Source organism: Westerdykella ornata (assembly GCF_010094085.1).
Source record: "Westerdykella ornata strain CBS 379.55 unplaced genomic scaffold EI97scaffold_2, whole genome shotgun sequence".
NCBI classification, from domain to species: Eukaryota; Fungi; Ascomycota; class Dothideomycetes; order Pleosporales; family Sporormiaceae; genus Westerdykella; species Westerdykella ornata.
In genome coordinates this window covers 915,799-934,272 of record NW_022986852.1, presented here as the reverse complement: position 1 = coordinate 934,272, position 18,474 = coordinate 915,799, and the positions used below count along the sequence as shown (strand labels likewise).

At 55.0% G+C, this 18,474-nt stretch overlaps 7 protein-coding genes across 7 annotated transcripts; 3 read left to right on the top strand and 4 right to left on the bottom strand.

Moving 5' to 3' along the window:
- Positions 1 to 113: 113 nt before the first annotated feature.
- Positions 114 to 1,564, bottom strand: EI97DRAFT_114463 (P-loop containing nucleoside triphosphate hydrolase protein). Its single transcript, XM_033792993.1, has 2 exons — positions 1,312 to 1,564; positions 114 to 1,238 (listed from the first exon to the last, which is right to left on the bottom strand). The coding sequence occupies exons 1-2, from the start codon at positions 1,556 to 1,558 to the stop codon at positions 553 to 555; spliced, it is 933 nt and encodes a 310-aa protein (XP_033657738.1). The 5' UTR covers positions 1,559 to 1,564; the 3' UTR covers positions 114 to 552.
- Positions 1,565 to 2,241: 677 nt separating this feature from the next.
- Positions 2,242 to 4,281, top strand: EI97DRAFT_391110 (uncharacterized protein). Its single transcript, XM_033796234.1, has 2 exons — positions 2,242 to 2,974; positions 3,028 to 4,281. The coding sequence occupies exons 1-2, from the start codon at positions 2,531 to 2,533 to the stop codon at positions 4,111 to 4,113; spliced, it is 1,530 nt and encodes a 509-aa protein (XP_033657737.1). The 5' UTR covers positions 2,242 to 2,530; the 3' UTR covers positions 4,114 to 4,281.
- Positions 4,282 to 4,482: 201 nt separating this feature from the next.
- EI97DRAFT_411260 (N-acetylglucosamine-6-phosphate deacetylase) lies at positions 4,483 to 6,857 on the bottom strand. Its single transcript, XM_033796721.1, has 3 exons — positions 5,987 to 6,857; positions 5,485 to 5,921; positions 4,483 to 5,334 (listed from the first exon to the last, which is right to left on the bottom strand). The coding sequence occupies exons 1-3, from the start codon at positions 6,386 to 6,388 to the stop codon at positions 4,767 to 4,769; spliced, it is 1,407 nt and encodes a 468-aa protein (XP_033657736.1). The 5' UTR covers positions 6,389 to 6,857; the 3' UTR covers positions 4,483 to 4,766.
- Positions 6,858 to 6,985: 128 nt separating this feature from the next.
- On the top strand, positions 6,986 to 10,455 carry EI97DRAFT_391105 (glycoside hydrolase). Its single transcript, XM_033796233.1, has 5 exons — positions 6,986 to 7,128; positions 7,226 to 7,232; positions 7,300 to 7,411; positions 7,490 to 10,008; positions 10,070 to 10,455. The coding sequence occupies exons 1-5, from the start codon at positions 7,079 to 7,081 to the stop codon at positions 10,184 to 10,186; spliced, it is 2,805 nt and encodes a 934-aa protein (XP_033657735.1). The 5' UTR covers positions 6,986 to 7,078; the 3' UTR covers positions 10,187 to 10,455.
- A 1,471-nt stretch (positions 10,456 to 11,926) lies between these two features.
- EI97DRAFT_447788 (p53-like transcription factor) lies at positions 11,927 to 13,630 on the top strand (the record flags this gene model as incomplete). Its single annotated transcript, XM_033800117.1, has 2 exons — positions 11,927 to 12,078; positions 12,148 to 13,630. The coding sequence occupies 2 exons, from the start codon at positions 11,927 to 11,929 to the stop codon at positions 13,628 to 13,630; spliced, it is 1,635 nt and encodes a 544-aa protein (XP_033657734.1).
- Positions 13,631 to 13,674: 44 nt separating this feature from the next.
- On the bottom strand, positions 13,675 to 14,117 carry EI97DRAFT_114357 (uncharacterized protein). The gene has a single exon (XM_033792992.1). It carries the CDS (start codon positions 14,023 to 14,025, stop codon positions 13,720 to 13,722), a length of 306 nt encoding a protein of 101 aa, XP_033657733.1. The 5' UTR covers positions 14,026 to 14,117; the 3' UTR covers positions 13,675 to 13,719.
- A 2,425-nt stretch (positions 14,118 to 16,542) lies between these two features.
- EI97DRAFT_369464 (actin-like ATPase domain-containing protein) lies at positions 16,543 to 18,168 on the bottom strand (the record flags this gene model as incomplete). The annotated part of the gene is made up of 3 exons (XM_033795192.1): positions 16,543 to 17,403; positions 17,458 to 17,572; positions 17,627 to 18,168. The coding sequence occupies 3 exons, from the start codon at positions 18,166 to 18,168 to the stop codon at positions 16,543 to 16,545; spliced, it is 1,518 nt and encodes a 505-aa protein (XP_033657732.1).
- Positions 18,169 to 18,474: the final 306 nt, after the last annotated feature.

Genomic DNA, 18,474 nt, shown 5'->3' with positions numbered 1-18,474 from the left:
ATGTTCCCCTTTGCAAATGCCACCCATCTCGAAGCCACTCGCCGCCTCATCAAGTTGCTGCACACATGCTGTAGAAAGGCGATTCCAAAGGCCATCATCCCACTCGCTATCCATGAAACGATTTAACGGAAAGGAAGGACAAGGAAAGCGAAAAACAGGACTCCAATCGAAGAGAAAGGGAAAGGAAGACGAACATGAAGACGGGATACGGACACGAACAGAATATAAGAGCATGCGAGAAAAAAGAACCGCATCATGCAATAGAATACGGGATGAAAGGACTAAGGGCTAAGAGATAGACAGAGAGGGATGGCAATCGGAGAGTCGAGCACGTATCTGCCCGAGTTTCTGTCTACGCCGCACTCAACAATAGTGAGCGAAGTCCGTTTCTTCGGACGGCCATCGCGGATAGGGCATGACATGGTCATGTCTCGGCGTACGGTCGCCTTCTCTTGGAAGGCGAGTCCGCCGGAGGGTATTGTAGTTGGGCTTGTCGGACGACTCGGAGGCAAAAGTCTATATCAAGACCTCCAAGCCGCAGTCCGGGACCCCTCAACAGCACTTCTCCCCCTTACTCTTCCTCCTCCTCTCCAACTCCTCTTCCCACTGTGCTTGCTCCTCCCCCGCCACGCCCGCCGGCGTGATCGGGAACCCCAACCAACTCCTCCTCCTATCGCCCACGCCCAGTCTGAAACTCCCATTGCCATCCCCGGGATAATCAAAATACCCGTTCGGCCCCGCCCCGCCATCGCCATTCACCCCCGACACCATAGCCAATTGCCGGAACTCTTCCTCCATCCGCTTCTGATGCTGCTCGACGAGTTTGCGCGTGATGACGCGAAAGACCTCGTCGACGCCCTCGCCGTCCTTTGCGCTGATCTCGTGGCAGCAATCCCATCCAATCTCCTGGCCCCAGAATCCGCTCGACCGGTTACTCTGCGGAGACACCATGCCTCCTCCGCTCTGTCCACCGGGCCATACGAAGGGCGTACTCGGCGCTGCTTGTCCGTTTTGGGCTGGGGTAGCCGGATACAGGTGCTCTGCTACGTAGGCGATGCAGCGCTCAAACGGGACTTTTCGTCTCGAAGGGTCTTCGGCTACGACGTCGGATTTTGTGCCCACGACGTGGAGGATGATGTCGTCGCCGAGGTTCTGCTTGAGTTCCTTCATCCAGGAGCCCATTTCTTCAAACGAATGTGGGTCGGTGATGTCGTAGCAGAGTACGCCGGCATTCGCGCCTTTGCAAGAGGGGATCAGTGAGTCAGTGGTTTGTCGTCGGTCTCACAGTAACAGGACCGCTTGAACACACACCTCTGTAGTAGAGTTTTGAAATAGAGCGGAATCGCTCCTGGCCCGCCGTGTCCCATATCTGCAGCCGCACGACGGTGTTGGTGTCGATGTCGACGACGCGCTTGGTGAGGAACGACGCTCCTATTGTCGACGTGGTCGTGGGCGGCGTGAATGCGTTCTTGACGAAGCGGTTGACCAACGAGGTTTTGCCTACGCCCTGGCTGCCCAGCACGACAATCTTCGCCTCGAGGCTACTCGCCTTGGACATTGTTTTTCGGATCGAGATCGTGGGGTAGGAATATGCAGGGAGAGGAGTCGTTGCGTCACCGTGGACTCGGCGGTGGTAGCGAAAATAATATGTATGTATGTGTCGTGTAGTCTATCGTTTGTGAATTGCGCAAAAAATAGGCAGGGTAGCGTTTGCTCAGATAGACTTTGAAGCCGCGGCAGTCGGGGCTATACCAGCAAGGCGAGGGACAAACGGCATGGCGTGGATACGTATTGTGTGCTGCGGGGCGAACCAAGAGGACAATAAGATGAAAGGGTCGGTCTGTCGGTGACACTGCGGATCAGTCGAGCTGTGTGTACTGTCTTACGATGGGAGCGGGCGCGGTGGAGGGATGGGGTAGACTGGAGGACCAGCTGCGACGATTGGCGCGAGCGGCGCCTTGGCCGCCAAATTGGCCATGTGATGCGCTTTGACGGACATTGGCGGCGGATTGCGAGCGTCGTGACGGCAGAGGGATGCGGCGAGGATGGCCCTTTTGGGGCAGAAATGGCGATGCGGGGGTGGTGGTGGTGAAGGTTGATGATGAAGGGTGAATGGACGATTGTACGGGCAGAGAGGTCCCGTCTGGTTCGACGTCTGCCCAGCGTTCTGCCAGCGAAGAGAGAGTCTAAATATCTTATTGGTTCCCCGCATTGCCCCCCCTTTGGTCCAAAAGGCAGACGTCACCGCCCAGGCACAGTGCTTTGGTTTCCGCCCTCACCACCACTAGACTACTCATCAAAAGACCGCATCGCGAGTGAGGCTCGAGGTAATTGTGGGCTCGCCACAAGTGATTTGCCGGGTTTCCCTTTCCGACATCCCACAGGCCGGGCCTAGCTCGCAACGGTAAATACTGTGAATATCCACCGAGGCCTCCGTCATCATCCTGGGAATGCCGTCGGGCGTCGGGAATAACATTGGAATTCAAACATTTACCACCACCCATCACCCTTCGGCAAAGGCACCCCAACCATGAACCACGACAGCAACAACACTCAGCGTGTCAAGCTCACCGGCGCTGACATAGCCAAACACAACTCCAAAGACTCGTGCTGGGTCATTGTTCACGGCCGCGCCTACGATGTCACCGAATTCCTTCCCGAGCACCCCGGCGGCTCCAAGATCATCCTCAAGTATGCCGGCAAAGATGCCACTGAAGAGTTTGACCCCATTCACCCTCCCGACACATTGGACAAGTATCTCGACAAGTCAAAGCATCTGGGCGAAGTGGATATGAGCACTGTGGAAAAGCAGGAGAAGGGAGAGGATCCAGAGGAAAAGGAGAGGCAGGAGAGGATCAAGAACATGCCCATCTTGGAGCAGTGCTATAACCTAATGGACTTTGAGGCCGTAGCCAGGAGAGTCATGAAGAAGACTGCTTGGGCCTACTACTCGAGCGGTGCAGACGACGAGATTGTACGTCCCCTATACTGACTTCCCCTCCATGAATGAGAAAATTAACTCTCCAGACCATGCGCGAAAACCACAGCGCCTTCCACAAAATCTGGTTTCGCCCGCGCATCCTCGTCGACGTCGAGCACGTCGACTTCTCCACCACGATGCTGGGCACCAAAACCTCCATGCCCTTCTACGTTACCGCCACCGCGCTGGGGAAACTCGGCCACCCCGAAGGCGAAGTCATCCTCACAAAAGCCGCACACAAACACAACATCATCCAGATGATCCCTACCCTCGCCTCCTGCTCCTTCGACGAGATCATGGACGCCGCCCAAGACGGCCAGGTCCAATGGCTGCAGCTCTACGTAAACAAGGACCGAGCAGTGACAAAACGCATCATCCAACACGCCGAAAGGCGCGGCTGCAAAGCCCTCTTCATCACCGTCGACGCGCCCCAACTCGGCCGCCGCGAAAAGGACATGCGCTCCAAGTTCGACGACGTAGGCTCCAACGTGCAATCCACCTCGGGCGACGCCGTCGACCGCTCCCAGGGCGCCGCCCGCGCCATATCCTCCTTCATCGACCCCAGCTTGTCCTGGAAAGACATCCCCTGGTTCCTCTCCGTCACCAAAATGCCCATCATCCTCAAGGGCGTCCAGTGCGTCGAGGACGTCCTGCGCGCCGTCGAGGTAGGCGTGCACGGCGTCGTGCTCTCCAATCACGGAGGCAGACAACTCGATTTCGCGCGCTCGGGGATCGAGGTCCTCGCAGAAGTCATGCCCGTCCTGCGCGAACGCGGTTGGCAAGATAAGATCGAAATCTTCATTGACGGCGGGATCCGGCGCGCAACCGACATCATCAAAGCGCTGTGTCTCGGGGCCAAGGGCGTGGGCATCGGACGTCCGTTCTTGTACGCCATGAGTGCGTATGGGTTGCCCGGCGTGGATCGCGCGATGCAGTTGCTCAAGGATGAGATGGAGATGAATATGCGGTTGATTGGGGCCGCGAAGATTGAGGATCTGAATCCAAGCATGGTGGATACGAGGGGGTTGGGAATGCATACGGCGGTTGTGCCGAGTGATACGCTGGGGTTGAATGTGTATGATCCACTGGTGGGGCCGAGAATGAAGAGTGTAAAGGAGAGGCCGAAGTTGTAGGGTGCTTTTGTGTTTCTTGGAAGGGGCGGTCATGGTGGAGGTGTAGGAATATATATGTATATATTTGAGGGAGATGTTGAATTGGATAGAAGTGTTGGGATGCATAGCGAGGGAATGGAGATGTAGATCACTGTACATAGTGCTTTTGCAGAGCTTAGCAAAACATTTTATCCTTTGGGTAACAGTTCTACAGTTCCACGCGCATTGGTTTTCCTTCCTCGGTAACCTACCGGATGGGTATTCGTCCTACACGGACCTAGGCATCTGCAGTCCCATCTCAGGAATCCTGTACTACGAGGCTCTCACTCGGAAACGTCAGGTTTTCTAACGATGAATATAAAAGTCAATTTTCGCTGAAATTAGACTAGTAGTATTTACAAGTATCTACATATAGTAACTAACCCGATTATATACAGCCTTCCCGTCTATTACGAATATACATATATATACATACATAAAATTTCGTAAACCGTAAGCAGTCATACCGGTCATAACAGCGTGGTGAAAACACTCACTCCTCCTGCTTCTTCTAAGTGTGGGTATTTGAACCTACTGCAAGCGAGTGTAACTACAACCTGATCCTTCCTAGTCTGAATCGATGAAGCAAACAAACCAAAGTCGACTTTCAGGACATCGCCTCTTCAATTCCTGCCTTATTCCCACTTCTTTTCCACCTCCAGCTCCTCGAACGCCTCTTCCAATCCGGTCTTATCCCCCTCCTTCTCCACCACTTCGTCCGCCGAGTCTCCCTCGACCTCCCCACCCCCCCAAACCCTCCTCCCAAACTTCCACACCTCCTCCACCTCCAACACGACCCCAACCCCATCCTCGCCATTCCACCCCAGCACCACCAAATCCGCATCCGCCCCGACCCTCAGCACCCCCTTCGTCCCGCCCAACCCCAACATCTCCGCTGGCGTCTCCGTCGCCCTGGCAATCGCCTCCCCGACACTCGCATCCGTCCCCGCGACGAAATTCCTCACGCACTCGATCATCGTGGCGCACGACCCCGCGATGGCGCCCGTCTCCTGGAGACGCAGTTCGTTGCCGCGCTTCTCAATGTGCGAGCCCGAGGTCCAGCGGTAGACGCCATCGGGCAGACCGAGGAGGAACATGGCGTCCGTGACGAGGATGACTCCCGCCGGGTGGGTGTGGAAGGCTGTGTTGAGGGCGCAGGGGTGGACGTGGATGTTGTCGGCTATGAGGCCGAAGTAGGGTTTGCTGAGGGGAGGGGTCGTGACGGTTGGAGGTTGAACCGGCGGGGGTGAGATGTCCTGGGAAGTGCGCGAGGACGACGAGGACGAGGATGATGACGAGGAGGAAGAGGAGGAAGGGGTGGCTGACGGGGTTAGGGGCTGAGGACTGGAAGACAGCGACGAGGGAGGTCCGGATATGACGCCGAATATCCCGGGATTCCGGTGCTGGAACAATGTCATCGCGTTGTAGAGATGCGTGATCATGGTCGCGCCTGCTCGGACGGCTGCCTGCGCCTCTGTGTATGTCGCAGCGGAGTGGCCTATCGCTATTCGGATGTCTTTGAAATACGTATGCAGGTCGCGGATAGCATCCAGGGCGCCTGGCAGTTCAGGGGCGACCGTGATCATCTTGATCAGGTTCCACTTCATGTTTTCCCATCCGTAGCACTTGCCCACGTCGAGGATACCGTGGGAAGGGGTCTGCATGAGCGAAGGGTCATGGCAGCCTTTATGCGACGGGGAGAGAAAGGGGCCTTCGCAGTGGGCACCGAGAGATTCAGCGCCGAGTTTGGGATTGCGCGCATCGCCGGTTGGACACAGCTCGGGGAGCACCTGGCGGCGTCAGCCCCAACTCAAGCAGACGGACGACTTAGTCGATGATGCTGAAAGATATATACCTCGTGATAGACTCGGCAGTCCTGGGTAGGCAACGTCGGCAGATACGAGGTTACTCCTGTCTCTATCAACTTCTTATTCACCATGGCCAGGTCTTTCCGGTATTGCGCGATGCCTCCCTTCGCCTTCTCAGGGACGATGGAGAAGTCGAGCCCGTAAGCCCCGTTGATTTGGACGTCAATGAAGCCCGGCGCTAGAATACGACCTTTTAGGTCGATGACTTCCTCTGGACCGAGGCGGTCCTCGTAGAAGGCCTTCTGGCCATCGATGATCTTGCCGGTTGTCGAGTTTATCAAGAGGTCTCCGGGAACGAGGTCGTTGTCCTTTGCGAGGAGGCAGTTTGTGAATTTGATGATGTGGGCCCGCGGTTGTTGCGCGTCGTTGAGGGGCATAATGCCCGGCATCTTGGGTGAGGAATAAGGGAGATAGGGTCCAATAATAGGAAGCTAGGGGTGTGAATTATGGAGTATGAAAGAGAACTGGACCGAGACGAAAGCGCTGCAGAGTTCAAAGGAAAGTGAGGAATGGAAGTGAATCTATCTTCGGTGCGCCGAGTTTGAAGTTGGGCGAGTCCCCGATATCAACATACAATCGTGGGTATACCTAGGTAAGCAGATGGTTGACGCTGTCATCTTCAAGTCCAAACGCCGCCATCCTCTCCATATCATGAGGCACGTGAAGGTTTGATTAGTTGACGGTTTCGGCGCAGTTCCTACTAGAGAAACGTTAGAGAACGTCACTGCTTGATGTCACACAACGGCGAACCAAGCAGTGCCCAAGCCGGGAACCGGTGGTGCCTCGATCGGCGAGCAGGGGAGCCGTTGTAGTCGCAGTAGCATTTCTCAGCGTGGCATCACCGAAGAGGTGTGGACCCGACGGATTTGTGAGTGTCACCCGGACTCAAAGGCGGACGTGTCGTGCCAATAAGAGGTGGTCATAGCTCTGCGCCTCGGTCTTGGCATGACAATGGGTGAATGTAACCTCGACGTCGGACGCTCCACAAGTCCGCCCCAATCCACGTCCGAGCCTCAACCACACCTCAAGGTCGGTTGCGCGTGGTTCGACCGAAGCACACGCGGAGAAGCGCCGACAAGATGGCAGGAAGATCCGATAAACTGGATCCCGTGTGGGATGATCTTGACAGGTAGGTTTTGAAGGCTGAGAGAGAATATGGCACCCCACTTTATTTCCAAGGATGCAGCATAGTCTAGGAATTCGCGCGCTGACCATGCGCCATGCAGGACTATGGTGCGTTTTCGAGTTGCACTCCTATCAAGGCCGAGAGAACAATAATAGCTAATAGGATGCTGCAAAGGGGCAATTGTTTATGATGGGCTTCGATGGCACAACTGTGACCCCCCAAATCAAAGCACTTATTGAAGACCATCATCTTGGTTGCATTTTACTCACAGCTAAAAACTTGAAATGTAAGTGGCGGACCCCTTAGCAAGCGAGCCCTTTCATACATATGGACAGTTGCGAGCGGGTGGCTAACCAATTCTCAGCCGCAGAAGACACAACCAAGTTGTGCTATGAGCTCCAGAAGATCGCACATGATGCTGGACATCCTGTGCCCCTGGCCATTGGTATTGACCAGGAGAATGGCGGAGTCAACAGTCTGTTCGACGAAATCTATATTCGACAGTATCCTAGTAACATGGGCGTGGCTGCCACGGGATCGACTGAACTGGCTTTCGAAGTCGCAAAGGCTACTGCTCAAGAGATATCCGCCTGTGGCATCAACTGGATCTTTGGGCCTTGTCTGGATGTATTGACTAACGCACGGAATCAACCTCTCGGTGTAAGGACTGCTGGCGACGACCCTCAGGAAGTGTCTGCTTATGGCGTTGCTTTCATGAAAGGCTATAAGGAGGCTGGAATTGCCACCCTAGGCAAACACTTCCCATCCTATGGCAACCTGGAGTTCCTGGGTTCGACGCTTGATGTGCCCATTATTACGGAATCATTAGAGCAGCTCAGTTTAAGCGCTCTGATACCATTCCGGAATGCTATCCGTCAAGGCCTCGACTCCATGATGGTGGGCGGATGTGCCATGTCGTCAGCTGGTCTGCATGCCATGCACGCTTGCCTCTCAGAGCAGGTAGTCGATGGACTATTACGTTCCGACCTAAAGTTTGACGGAGTGGTGGTTTCTGAGTGTCTGGAAATGGATGCTCTGAGTCACAACATCGGCGTCGGTGGCGGCACGGTCATGGCCGTGAACGCTGGATGCGATGTCGTGCTGCTCTGCCGATCCTTTTCAGTGCAGCAGGAGGCCCTAAAAGGGCTCAAGACGGGTGTCGAGAACGCTATGATATCAAAGAAGAGGATTTACAACTCCCTCCGCCGTGTCCTGGAGATGAAAGCGAAGTGTACTTCGTGGGAAAAGGCACTCAACCCTCCTGGTATTGCTCTTTTGGAGACCCTGCAGCCTTCGCATACTGCACTCTCGACAAAAGCATACAATCGCTCTATCACAGTGGTGCGGGATAAGAACCGCCTGCTACCGTTGACCAACGTTCTGGATAACGAAGAAGAGCTACTCCTTCTCACGCCACTAGTGAAGCCGTTAGCAGCCTCGGCCGCTTCACGCGCGCTCTCGGAATCCCTCACGACGGAAAAGTCGCCCGAGCCAGCTCTATGGGAACGCACGGCGTCTGTCATGAGCGGAGAGCGTGTTTTCCGGGAGCTGGGGAGATCACTGGCAAGACAGCGGAACGGCCGTGTTCTACACACGTCATATACAGCCAATGGTGTCAGGCCGGTCCACGAAAACCTCATCAATCGGGCAGGCGCGATTATTGTGCTCACTGCGGACGCGAATCGAAATCTGTACCAACATGGGTTCACAAAGCATGTCTCCATGATATGCAATATGCAGTATACGACGGGGGGAGAGAAACGAGAAAAGCCTTTGATTGTGGTTGCTGTCAGCTCACCCTATGACTTCGCCATGGACAGCTCCATAGGGACCTATATCTGCACATACGATTTCACGGAAACTGCCCTCACCTCGCTTGTTAAAGTGCTTTATGGGGAGCTCACGCCGCAAGGGACACTTCCTGGAACAATCAGTAAGAGCCAGAAGTTGCAGCATTCGAAACAACACTGGTTGGTGGAGACATTCAACGAGGATAGAGACGCCAACGCGCTGGATACTCTCATCAAGGCGGTTAGGGAGGGCACTCCGCCAAGCCACCGCTCGGAGCTGGCAAGTGCTACGTCGAATTCATTCATCCTCAACCACGCAGAGGTCGAGGAGTCGCACTTTGTGGTGCGCAACAGCAGCACGCAGGCTCTGTATGGATTCTGCTCTACCTATTTCTTCAAGACGACGGGTACCGGTGTCATAGGGGCACTGTTCGTTGATCCCGCCAGGAGAAAGCTGTCGATTGGACACTCCCTACATAACCGAGCTATCCGGACACTTCTACAGAAAGAAGGAATCAGACGCTTCCAGCTTGGCTCGCGACTACCCAGCATCTTCTTGGGCATTCCCACAGGACACGGCGCGGAACGGAAACGGCTCCGCTCCTGGTTCGCCAACCTAGGGTGGAATGCGGCCCTCTCGCGACCGGTTTGCAACATGGTGGCCCGCAACCTCCTGAGCTGGTCGCCGCCCGAAGGTATGGCGAAGAGTCTTGCCAGTACCGGGATCCAGTTCGACATGGTCTACGGCTGGGACTATGCGGGTCCGATCCTCGACCTTGTCAAGACGAGCAATCGACAAGGATTGGCAGAGGTGTACAAACTGGCCTTATCGGATCCGTCGGCATGCGGCATCATTCGGGCCAAGCGGCCTGAGGACGGTGTCCTGGTCGGCACAGTGGTGCTCTACAACCACCAATCACATCTATCCGAATTCATTCCTGCGTTGAAGGACCTCAAGGAGGCAGCAGGCGGCATCTCTTCGCCGGTGATATCTCCCAGTGTAGGAGAATATTCCACGCTGCTGCAAGGCCTGATATTGCTGGGGATGAAGCAGATCAAGCAACAACGCTGCAACGCCTGCCTGTTGGATTATGTAAGTAGCACATGCAGACCTCTCGCTACCTTTTTGAGATGGACTAACCCGTACGTGGCAGATGGACGGCGACGGCAACTTTGACGGCTTCTCGGCAATGGGATTCGAGGTGTTGCACAACTTTGAAGAGGTAAGCTGCGATGCGGCTACATGGACCATGATTCCGCCTGCTGGGTAAACGGGAACATACATGAGACTGGGGGAATGTGTGATTCCGATGTGTTGCGTTCGTTACTTTGACTTGGTGGCGTTAGGGTAAATGGCGGCGATGAGGGAGCAGGCTCGACATTGGTATTGAAGGTAATTGGATTGGTTGGGTATAGGGGAGCATGGTGTTTTGTCACAGGCGGGCGCTAGGAGTTGGGGCTATTGCTATAGTAGTGGTGCCTGCTACATAGCTATGGGTTATACCTACACAGGCTCGAATGTACACAGTATAGTTATTGGCAAGTCGTGATTTCCAAGGTTCAAGGGTCCAATGCACACGACATGACGCAGGTACATTCTCAATAGGGGTTCGAGAAGGGGATTAAGCGGTTCCATTGGGCACAATGGAGGCGTAGCAACACAGGCGCAGCGGAATCGGGTGGTCAAGGTTGTAGTGCAGGGCGCAAGCAACGGAGCGTAGACAGCGAACCGCAAGCAGTGCGACATGATTCTGTCAAGGGGTCGTCGGTGGAAGGCGAAGTGCTACTCCAGGTGACTATTAGCAGTGTCTACATAGTAGATGTGTTGTGTTGAAAAACATCTCTCTTCTTCTTAGACTTATTATTATTATATGTCTACCAGGCGACGTTGAAATAGAGCTGCGGGCTCTAGAACCGCCTCTATTTATTTTTAAACCTTGCCTTCGACCTACAGATGGCGGTGGCTGGCTAGGAGCGGCGCGTTTCCATGGTCGATTTTCAGAGTGAACAGGCGAAGGGAAAAGGCGCCATGGAGACGCCGTTGGGCCACGGATTGGTTGCCGTTGATGGGGCTTCGAGAAGCCTTCCCGCTTTGGGTGATGGTGCTGGGGGATCCCGTGATTTTGATTTTGATTTTGATATTGTATTGTATTGCGACCACTCGTGAACATGCTCTCTCAACAAACATCCCTCCCTCCCTCACCGATGAGTGAATGATGTCTCTTCCTCTCCACAGTCGCTGTCCCCTCAAATGCGACCAAGTGCGTGTTGCTCCTCCCCTTTGGGAATAGCACCTGGCTTGGCATCCATGCATGTGATCTCCCCTCCCCAGCGCGTCTGGTCGCACAACCCCAGCACTCGCCGAGAACCACACTCCCTCTCTCCCACACCCTCACCCTCTCCCACAATTACAGCCCCCCCGCCTTGGAAGTGTAAGTGCTGTTGCCGTTGTTGGATATCCATCTTTAATCGCTCGGCGGTTTTCTATTATTTGGTCGTTCTTCTGCGAGCCACCGCCCGCTCCTCGCTCACTCTCCAACATTCACATAAATACAGTACTCGCAGGAGACGCTCGAACACCACCACCACCACCACATCGCTGGCTGGTCATTAATACACCTCATCTCCTTGCCGACTGAAACTCGGTTCCGCCCTCCTCTCTCCTCACACGCGAAGCAACACCACTTCTTTTAATCACTTAAACTTCACTCTCGTTAATCAACCCCCCTCCTCCAAGCAACCGCTGCCATCGGCTGTCAGCCTCTCACAGACCAGCGGACCCCCCCCCCCCCCCCTGCCCGCACCCGCGTCCGCATCCTTCGTCCCCATCCGTGCCAAATTCTCCCTCGTCGCCTTCCAGAAACAGCTCGGCGTCCGCCATTCGTCTCTGCTCCCCAGGCCCACTCATTCCGCCCCTCCGCTCCTGGCGCCTTTCCTTTTCTAATGAGCGCATGCTTTGCCTCGCTGCAATCCAACCTCACTCTCAGGCCGTCGACGCCAATCGAGGAGCCATGGAGGGCTTTGATCCCATCTCCGTGTCCTACTTGGCGGGCCCAATGTCACTCCACTCCGTAACCGCACCTGACCCTCAGCTGGCCGTCCCCATGATGCAGATGGACCAGTTCGACCAGCGCTCCAACTACGACGCAGAAACCTTCGTCGGGTAAGCTTCCTCCACCCCTTTGCGCCCCCAATCCATGGCTGCCCTCTCTTTGCTGACGCTCCTCTGCAGTAGCGAAGATGCTACATTCGGACAGCACCCAATCCACCACCCGCCTCTCAAACGCTTCCCTTCCACCTACGAGGATCCCTTCTCCGACGTCTTCGGCGGTTACGACCCGTCTATCCACCCCGAGCAGAATGGCGCTGCGCCCGAGAGCCCCAACATTGAGCGCGACAACAAGCTGCTCAGTTTCTCTCTGCCCAATGTCCCGTATGCGCTCCTCGATTATGCCATGCGCCGCGTCTCCATCTCCATGTCCGCCCAGCTGCACGGCATGTTCTTCCTCGCCGAGTCGCCATGGGCCACCTCGGGCGATGTCGCGGCTCCTCCTACCGAGTTGACCTGCTATCGCCGGAACCTCTTCCAGATCACTGGCACCATCACCATGCCCAGGCATCTTCAGTCCATCCTGACCGAGACGGGTGACCAGATCCCCATCTTAGGCTACGAGCTCACGATATCGGCCACGGAGTCGCTAGAGGGCAATCCTGTCAAGATCATCACGGTGCCCTGGAAGTCTGCTCAGAACCAGCCGGGCCTTCAACCTGGTGCCGGTATTGTCGAGGATAAGACGGAGAGGGAGCCTCCTTCCTACCCGCTTGATCCCTCGCAGGGGCAAGATATAGATTCTGAATACGTCAACTTTCCCATCAGCTGGAAGAGACTCCAATTCCGCATCGCAACCGCAAACAATGGCCGAAGGAAGGAGCTGCAACAGCATTTTGTAATACGCTTGAAGCTGTTGGCACACCTGGCAACAAACCAAAAGATCTCGATTTGCGAGATCCAATCTGGAGCCATCATCGTGCGAGGCCGCAGTCCACGAAACTTTCAATCACGCAAAGATATGCCCATCAGCGGTGGTACCTCGCGCAAGACTCATCTCCCGCAACAACCCTCCCGAACACCGACGGGTGATACTACGCATGCCATCCAAACCAATGTCCACAACAACAACAACACCCCCACCACGAAACCCCCCGAGGCATTACACCTTCCCTTTGACATGAGCACCAACGGCCTACCCGTTTCGCCAGACTTCCTGGACTGGAAATTCCCCGGCGGCGGTGCCATGACCGCAATGCCGCCCGACACACCCTCTGTACACATGCCCAATTTGGCCCCCTACGCGCAATCGACCCCCGAAATCTCCCGCCACACAACCTTGCAGCGTCCCACGGCCGCCCCGGCGCCCGTCTCCCTCTCCCTCACCGACGACGAACCCCCTAAGAAGAACCCCGAATCTCCCTCCGAGCAAAGCCGGAAGCGAGCAACCCCCGCGCGCCCGTCCTCGTTCTCCCTCAATCTGATCAACAGCCCCGACGAGAGCGCTGATTTGCTGTATGAGTATTTCCCCTTGGGCTTGGATGATTGGATGCCACCCGTCGATGCGGTGTATCGGCCGCATGTGGTGCATCATACGACGTTTCCGCAGGATCCAAAGGCGTTGGCGGTAAAGAATAAGAGTAAGAGATATTTCTCCGATGTTTGAGGGGAGCTTGGAAGCAATCAAATCATCTTGTGGCCTTGAACGTATTGTGCCTTGATGGATCCGCGGGGTCTGCTTGGTACTGCGAAGCCTCAATCGATACGGCGACTCGTAGCGTAGGCGCATATCTCGTCCCGACGTCCGTCTGGGAACTGCTTCCTCTGGGAGCCTGGATTACCTGCATGATCGCCCAACCGTCCGGAGCCGACCCGAGGTCGAGATGATGGGTCCGTCCAGCTCCGGAATTCGAGCGAATCGAAGGCCGAAGGAACCTGTATAGGAGCAGCGCTTTTGCTTCTTGTATTTGCTTTTGAGGGATTTGTTTGTTGGCAAGAAGATTTGCTTGTTTGAGCGGAGCGGTTTATCGGTCTGACGATATAACGCCGATGGCTCGCCATTCTTTCGATATCATTGCCGCGCGCATAGTATCGCAGCCTTTTGAGGTGACAATGACGATGATGACGAGGAGGAGGCGGCGGTACTATCGGTGTACGCAGTGCATGCTGCTATGTTGGGACATGGTTCTTTCTGTCATGCGCACGCTCTTCCCATTTTTATGCCTATCACGACGGCAACGCGAGTTTTATCCGGTATCTGGTTTTATCTTTGGACTGGGAATATTTTCCAGGTTGCGTTGGGTAATCACGTTCTCCTTTTGGGGTTTCTTTATATTTCTTTGGCATCCAGGATGGATTTGCCTTGGTATTATTAGCTTGGATACGATTTTGAGATCATGGAGTAGGAAGGAGAGAACGAATATTATATCCCCGGTTGGTCGGAAGCAGGAGCAGAGGATACAGCAGAGGGGAGTGAGGAGCTTGTTGTTGATGGGAATAATGGTTTTTCGGAAGAAGTGCTGTTAGTGGATAGAGGGAAGTACGTAGAGTAGGAAGGGAGAATGAATGCAAGTGTCTCTTGTCTGTCTGTCTGTCCTGTCTGTCTGTGTTACCGGGGCTGGTGATTTGATGTCTGGATTTGTGTTACCGGGGCTGGTAATTTGATGTCTGGATTGATGGGGACGTTAAAAAGTAAAGTACGACGGTACGGAGTTACATTGGAGTGATTGTCCGGCAATGCGCTAGGTACGTGGTGCGTGTCTGGTTGCCTACAACAGGTAGGTAGTAGTGCTCTAGGCAGCTAATAACAAGGAAGTGATAATAAGCTATAGCTTCTGTCGTAACCGTATAGCAATAATGATAATGGTAAGACGGGGCGAGCAGCACGTCACCTCATCGATCGATGATGCACTGGAGCTAGAGCTAGGGCTAGTGCCGGGCTGCATGTTTCTAACACACTCAATCACGTTGACGTTGCTCACAGCATCCCATCCTGCTGCTGGCGGCCGCCTGCATGGACCTTGATCCCAAAAAGGGAGAAAACGAAGGTATGTATGGTGCGAATATACAGGATGTGCTTGCCTCCCAGTTCTCGACGTTATCCTTGCGCCTCTAGAGACCCAGGAGGGGACGACGTGATCAGAGGGGAGGAGCTGTTTAGGGTTGAGCTTATAACGATAGCTTCGTCGGCTAATCTGACTTTACTATCGCTTGGGCTACACCACATGAGCAGGTGTCGCCTGTGGCCTGGATGCACACTGTGATGGCTTGGCGCCCTACCCAGCAACCCCATGTACACTAATCACATGACCTCGGAAGATAGTTCTTCCATCCCCGTCGCACCCATATGAGCCTGCCTCGTCGCCTCTCCTACTCAGCAGACTCAATGTTCTGTACACTAGCGCAATCTACACCTATCTCCCACAGTCCCTGCCTCAGTGCCCTTACACACAACTACCATCCGAACGCGAGCACTAATCCGCATGCTCCGTGATAAAGTAGATTATGTCTGTACTACGCAGGGTAGCGCTCTATTTCGGCCTGTTACCGTCAAGAGGTAGGTATAGGGAATGGAGAGTCTTGGCGAAACTGTTCAGTTTCTCACCGTTCTAGGAGCTGTAGTTTCTTTTATAGATCCGCCCTTTCGCATAACTTATTGCGGCGACGAACGCCGCTTTGTTAATGTCGTTGACAACTAGACTAAAGTCGACGTTGGCGGTTTTTTGCAGAATGCTGGCGAGTGCAAGTATAGCTCGATATCCTTTTGCGTAGCCTGCGTCTTACTTTCTATCGCGGACCTCTAAAGGTATCGAATGATAGGTGGCGGCATCGGTCAACACCTGGCGTCCCGGGGAGGGGTTGATCTTGGCCTGTTAGCGTTGCTCACAATGTAATGCTGTGAAAGTACTTACAGTCACCCTATAGGCCTTAGAGTGCGGTCCTTGGAAATAGAGTGTAGTGAGATCAGCGCATCATCCTCTGCACCCGTGGGCTAGAGGGCGGTGTCCTTGGCCTCGAGGGCATAGTTAGCACAGCTCGCAGGATGTAGTAATGTAGAAACACTTACATGAGCACCTGTTCCCGTCGAGACACCTTTCTGTGGATTGGACCTGCCGACATTGATCCCTCCCGTGACTGTACCTACAAATCCATCTCTCTCTTCCCATACAACTCAGAGATGGAAATCGCTAGTAGCCCATCATCGCCGCAATACCCCAGAATAATGTGTGCTTTTTTGATACTCCGTACACAACTCCGTATACTCTCATAGAATAGGCATAGTCTAGTATGTAGATCCCCCCGGGCCACCCCATCCCATCGAAACGCCAAGAGACTTAAGGTACTTACTCCCTTGCCCTTTATTGAACCCGTTCAAACCCGAGAGACTCGACTCCCTCATGCAAACCCATCGTTTAAGCCCCCCACACCTCGACAGCCCGCCCGCTGAAAAGCCCTTCAATGTTGCCCACGGCACTGCAAGGCCAAAGAAGGCGGGCGGAAAAAGAATAAAACGGAAAAAAGAAGTATATACTCGAAAACCCCAACCCCAAAAGCTGCGCTCCAAGCACTCCTCTCCTCCTACATCCCCTCCAAGCACGCCACACTAACCGCGGCCCCAAACACGGCACTCTCGACCGCAATCTCCAATCTACACGCTCCCTCGGTCGCCCCACTGGCAACACACAGCTCATCCAGATGGCTCTGGCACAGCTCCCTGAAGAGAGGATACTTCTCAATCACGCTGCCGTTGCATCCAATTGCCATCTCCCCCGCCTGCTGGGGTGTGAGACCCTCCTTTTGGATCCTCAGCGCCCATAGCGAGTGGATCCCAGTGGCGAGAAACGCCGCTGCGCGATGGGCGACCAGCTGGCTTACTTGTCTGACAAACGAAATGTCGGCGTAGCTGGCCGGAATGCAGCTTGGCAAGGGGTGCCGCGACTGGAAGATGGAGGCGGCGCGTTGCAGCGTCTTGGACTCGTCCATTTCCATGTCGGCGAGGGTCCCGGTGTCGAGCGAGTACGGCTCGCAGAGGTTGTCTGGGAGTTCGCCGCCGAAGAGGCCTGCGGTTTTGACCGCTTCGACGATGATCAGGCGAACGATTTCACCCAGATAGCGGCCGGAGATCAGCTGTTCAAAAGGCTGGAAGTCCGGGCGGGCGTGTGCGGCATTCAGCTGCTCGTCCCAGCGGGTAGTTGGGAAGACGCCCTTGCCGAACATGCTAAGCTCAGTGTTGACGAGGACGTGGTCGGCCTCGTCGAACCAGGACTGAGGGTAGCCCTTGTACTTTGAGGAAGCGAGGGCGGAGACGGGGAGGTGGACGGAAATGTTGAAGCCGGTGCCCAGGATGACGGCGAAGCGGGTGGATGGGTCCTCGTAGGCACGTGACAGTAGGGTGGCGGAGGAGTCATTGATGATGGAGTCCATGTGGACGGGTAGATTCTGGAGAGGCTGTAAGTGAGGGTTCAAGAGCTTGGGGGTGGAGATATCACCTACTCTCTTCCTGCAAGGGGCCATGATGAGCTCACTGAGGTCCTGACCGATAGTACCCTCAGTGGCACGGAAGCCCTTCCCCATGACTGACAAATTTCCACTTCGTATTGAGGTTTGTCTACAGACAAGTTTAGCAACAGAGGGCAAGCAGAATAGCCGTACAACAACATACTCTACTGGAAAAGACCAGGCAAGACCCATCCCAAATGTCTTGTGCTCGTCACAACGGACTTTCTCCACCTGCGGGTCCGAGAGAGCAGCCTCCACCTTCCCGGCCATCCAGTCGAAGAAGTCATGTCCCCTCAGACAACGCACCGCATCATCAATCGGATAACTCTTCATGGCGACTATCCGCATACTCTTGGCACCAGACTGTTTCCCCGTCAACTCCACAACCGCAACCCGGAACGTCGAGCCGCCAAGGTCCAGGGCCAGATAGGTGCCATGCTCGTGGCCGGTGGGCAGTTTGTGGTTGTAAGAAGGCAGCATACATATGTCGCTCGCTTGCAGCTTGGGGTTGAACTGCTCCTGCAGCTGGCCGGACATGTGCAGCAGCTTTGCAGCGTCGAGCGGGGCCTCGAGCAGCGTCTGGATTTCTTGCAGCAAGTCGTCCATGGTGCGCTCGTAGGTCCGCACGGCAGCACCGGCGGCATCCCGCTTCCGTTTCCGGGATAGTAATGAGGGAAGGGGCCAGTGAAGGAGTGAGGGAAGCATGGCGATGCGCTTCAAGGCGGCCAGCAGGCTCCGCCAGAAGTCCAGCATGTGTCTTTTATACCAGACACGATTGGTGTTGGTTGCGGCGGCAATGGGAGAGTGTTCACCAAAGCGGGTACTGGCAGGCGGTGGTGGAGCGACGGTGAGGCGGCGCCTTTTGAAGCGTTTGAGCGGCAGACAGGGAAGGGCAGGACACATGGTGTTTTGATTGATGGTGACAGCGGGGTGGGAGTGTCGATTGCGAATTGCAGCTGCAGCAGCAGCAGCAGCGTATATCACCAGGCTTGCAGCAACAGAAGAAGCCGA

Bases quoted from the DNA above. Each gene is read 5' to 3' on its own strand.
- EI97DRAFT_391105 (XM_033796233.1), top strand. From the start codon at position 7,079: ATGGCAGGAAGATCCGATAAACTGGATCCCGTGTGGGATGATCTTGAC. The intron at 7,412-7,489 runs GTAAGTGGCGGA...ACCAATTCTCAG, and splicing joins CACAGCTAAAAACTTGAAAT to CCGCAGAAGACACAACCAAG. The intron at 10,009-10,069 runs GTAAGTAGCACA...CGTACGTGGCAG, and splicing joins ACGCCTGCCTGTTGGATTAT to ATGGACGGCGACGGCAACTT.
- EI97DRAFT_114463 (XM_033792993.1), bottom strand. From the start codon at position 1,558: ATGTCCAAGGCGAGTAGCCTCGAGGCGAAGATTGTCGTGCTGGGCAGC. The intron at 1,239-1,311 runs GTGTGTGTTCAA...CCTCTTGCAAAG, and splicing joins TTCAAAACTCTACTACAGAG to GCGCGAATGCCGGCGTACTC.
- EI97DRAFT_391110 (XM_033796234.1), top strand. From the start codon at position 2,531: ATGAACCACGACAGCAACAACACTCAGCGTGTCAAGCTCACCGGCGCT. The intron at 2,975-3,027 runs GTACGTCCCCTA...TTAACTCTCCAG, and splicing joins GCGGTGCAGACGACGAGATT to ACCATGCGCGAAAACCACAG.
- EI97DRAFT_411260 (XM_033796721.1), bottom strand. From the start codon at position 6,388: ATGCCGGGCATTATGCCCCTCAACGACGCGCAACAACCGCGGGCCCAC. The intron at 5,922-5,986 runs GTATATATCTTT...TGACGCCGCCAG, and splicing joins ACTGCCGAGTCTATCACGAG to GTGCTCCCCGAGCTGTGTCC. The intron at 5,335-5,484 runs GTCTTCCAGTCC...CCCTCCCCTCAG, and splicing joins TCCGGACCTCCCTCGTCGCT to CAAACCCTACTTCGGCCTCA.
- EI97DRAFT_114357 (XM_033792992.1), bottom strand. From the start codon at position 14,025: ATGGCGAGCCATCGGCGTTATATCGTCAGACCGATAAACCGCTCCGCT.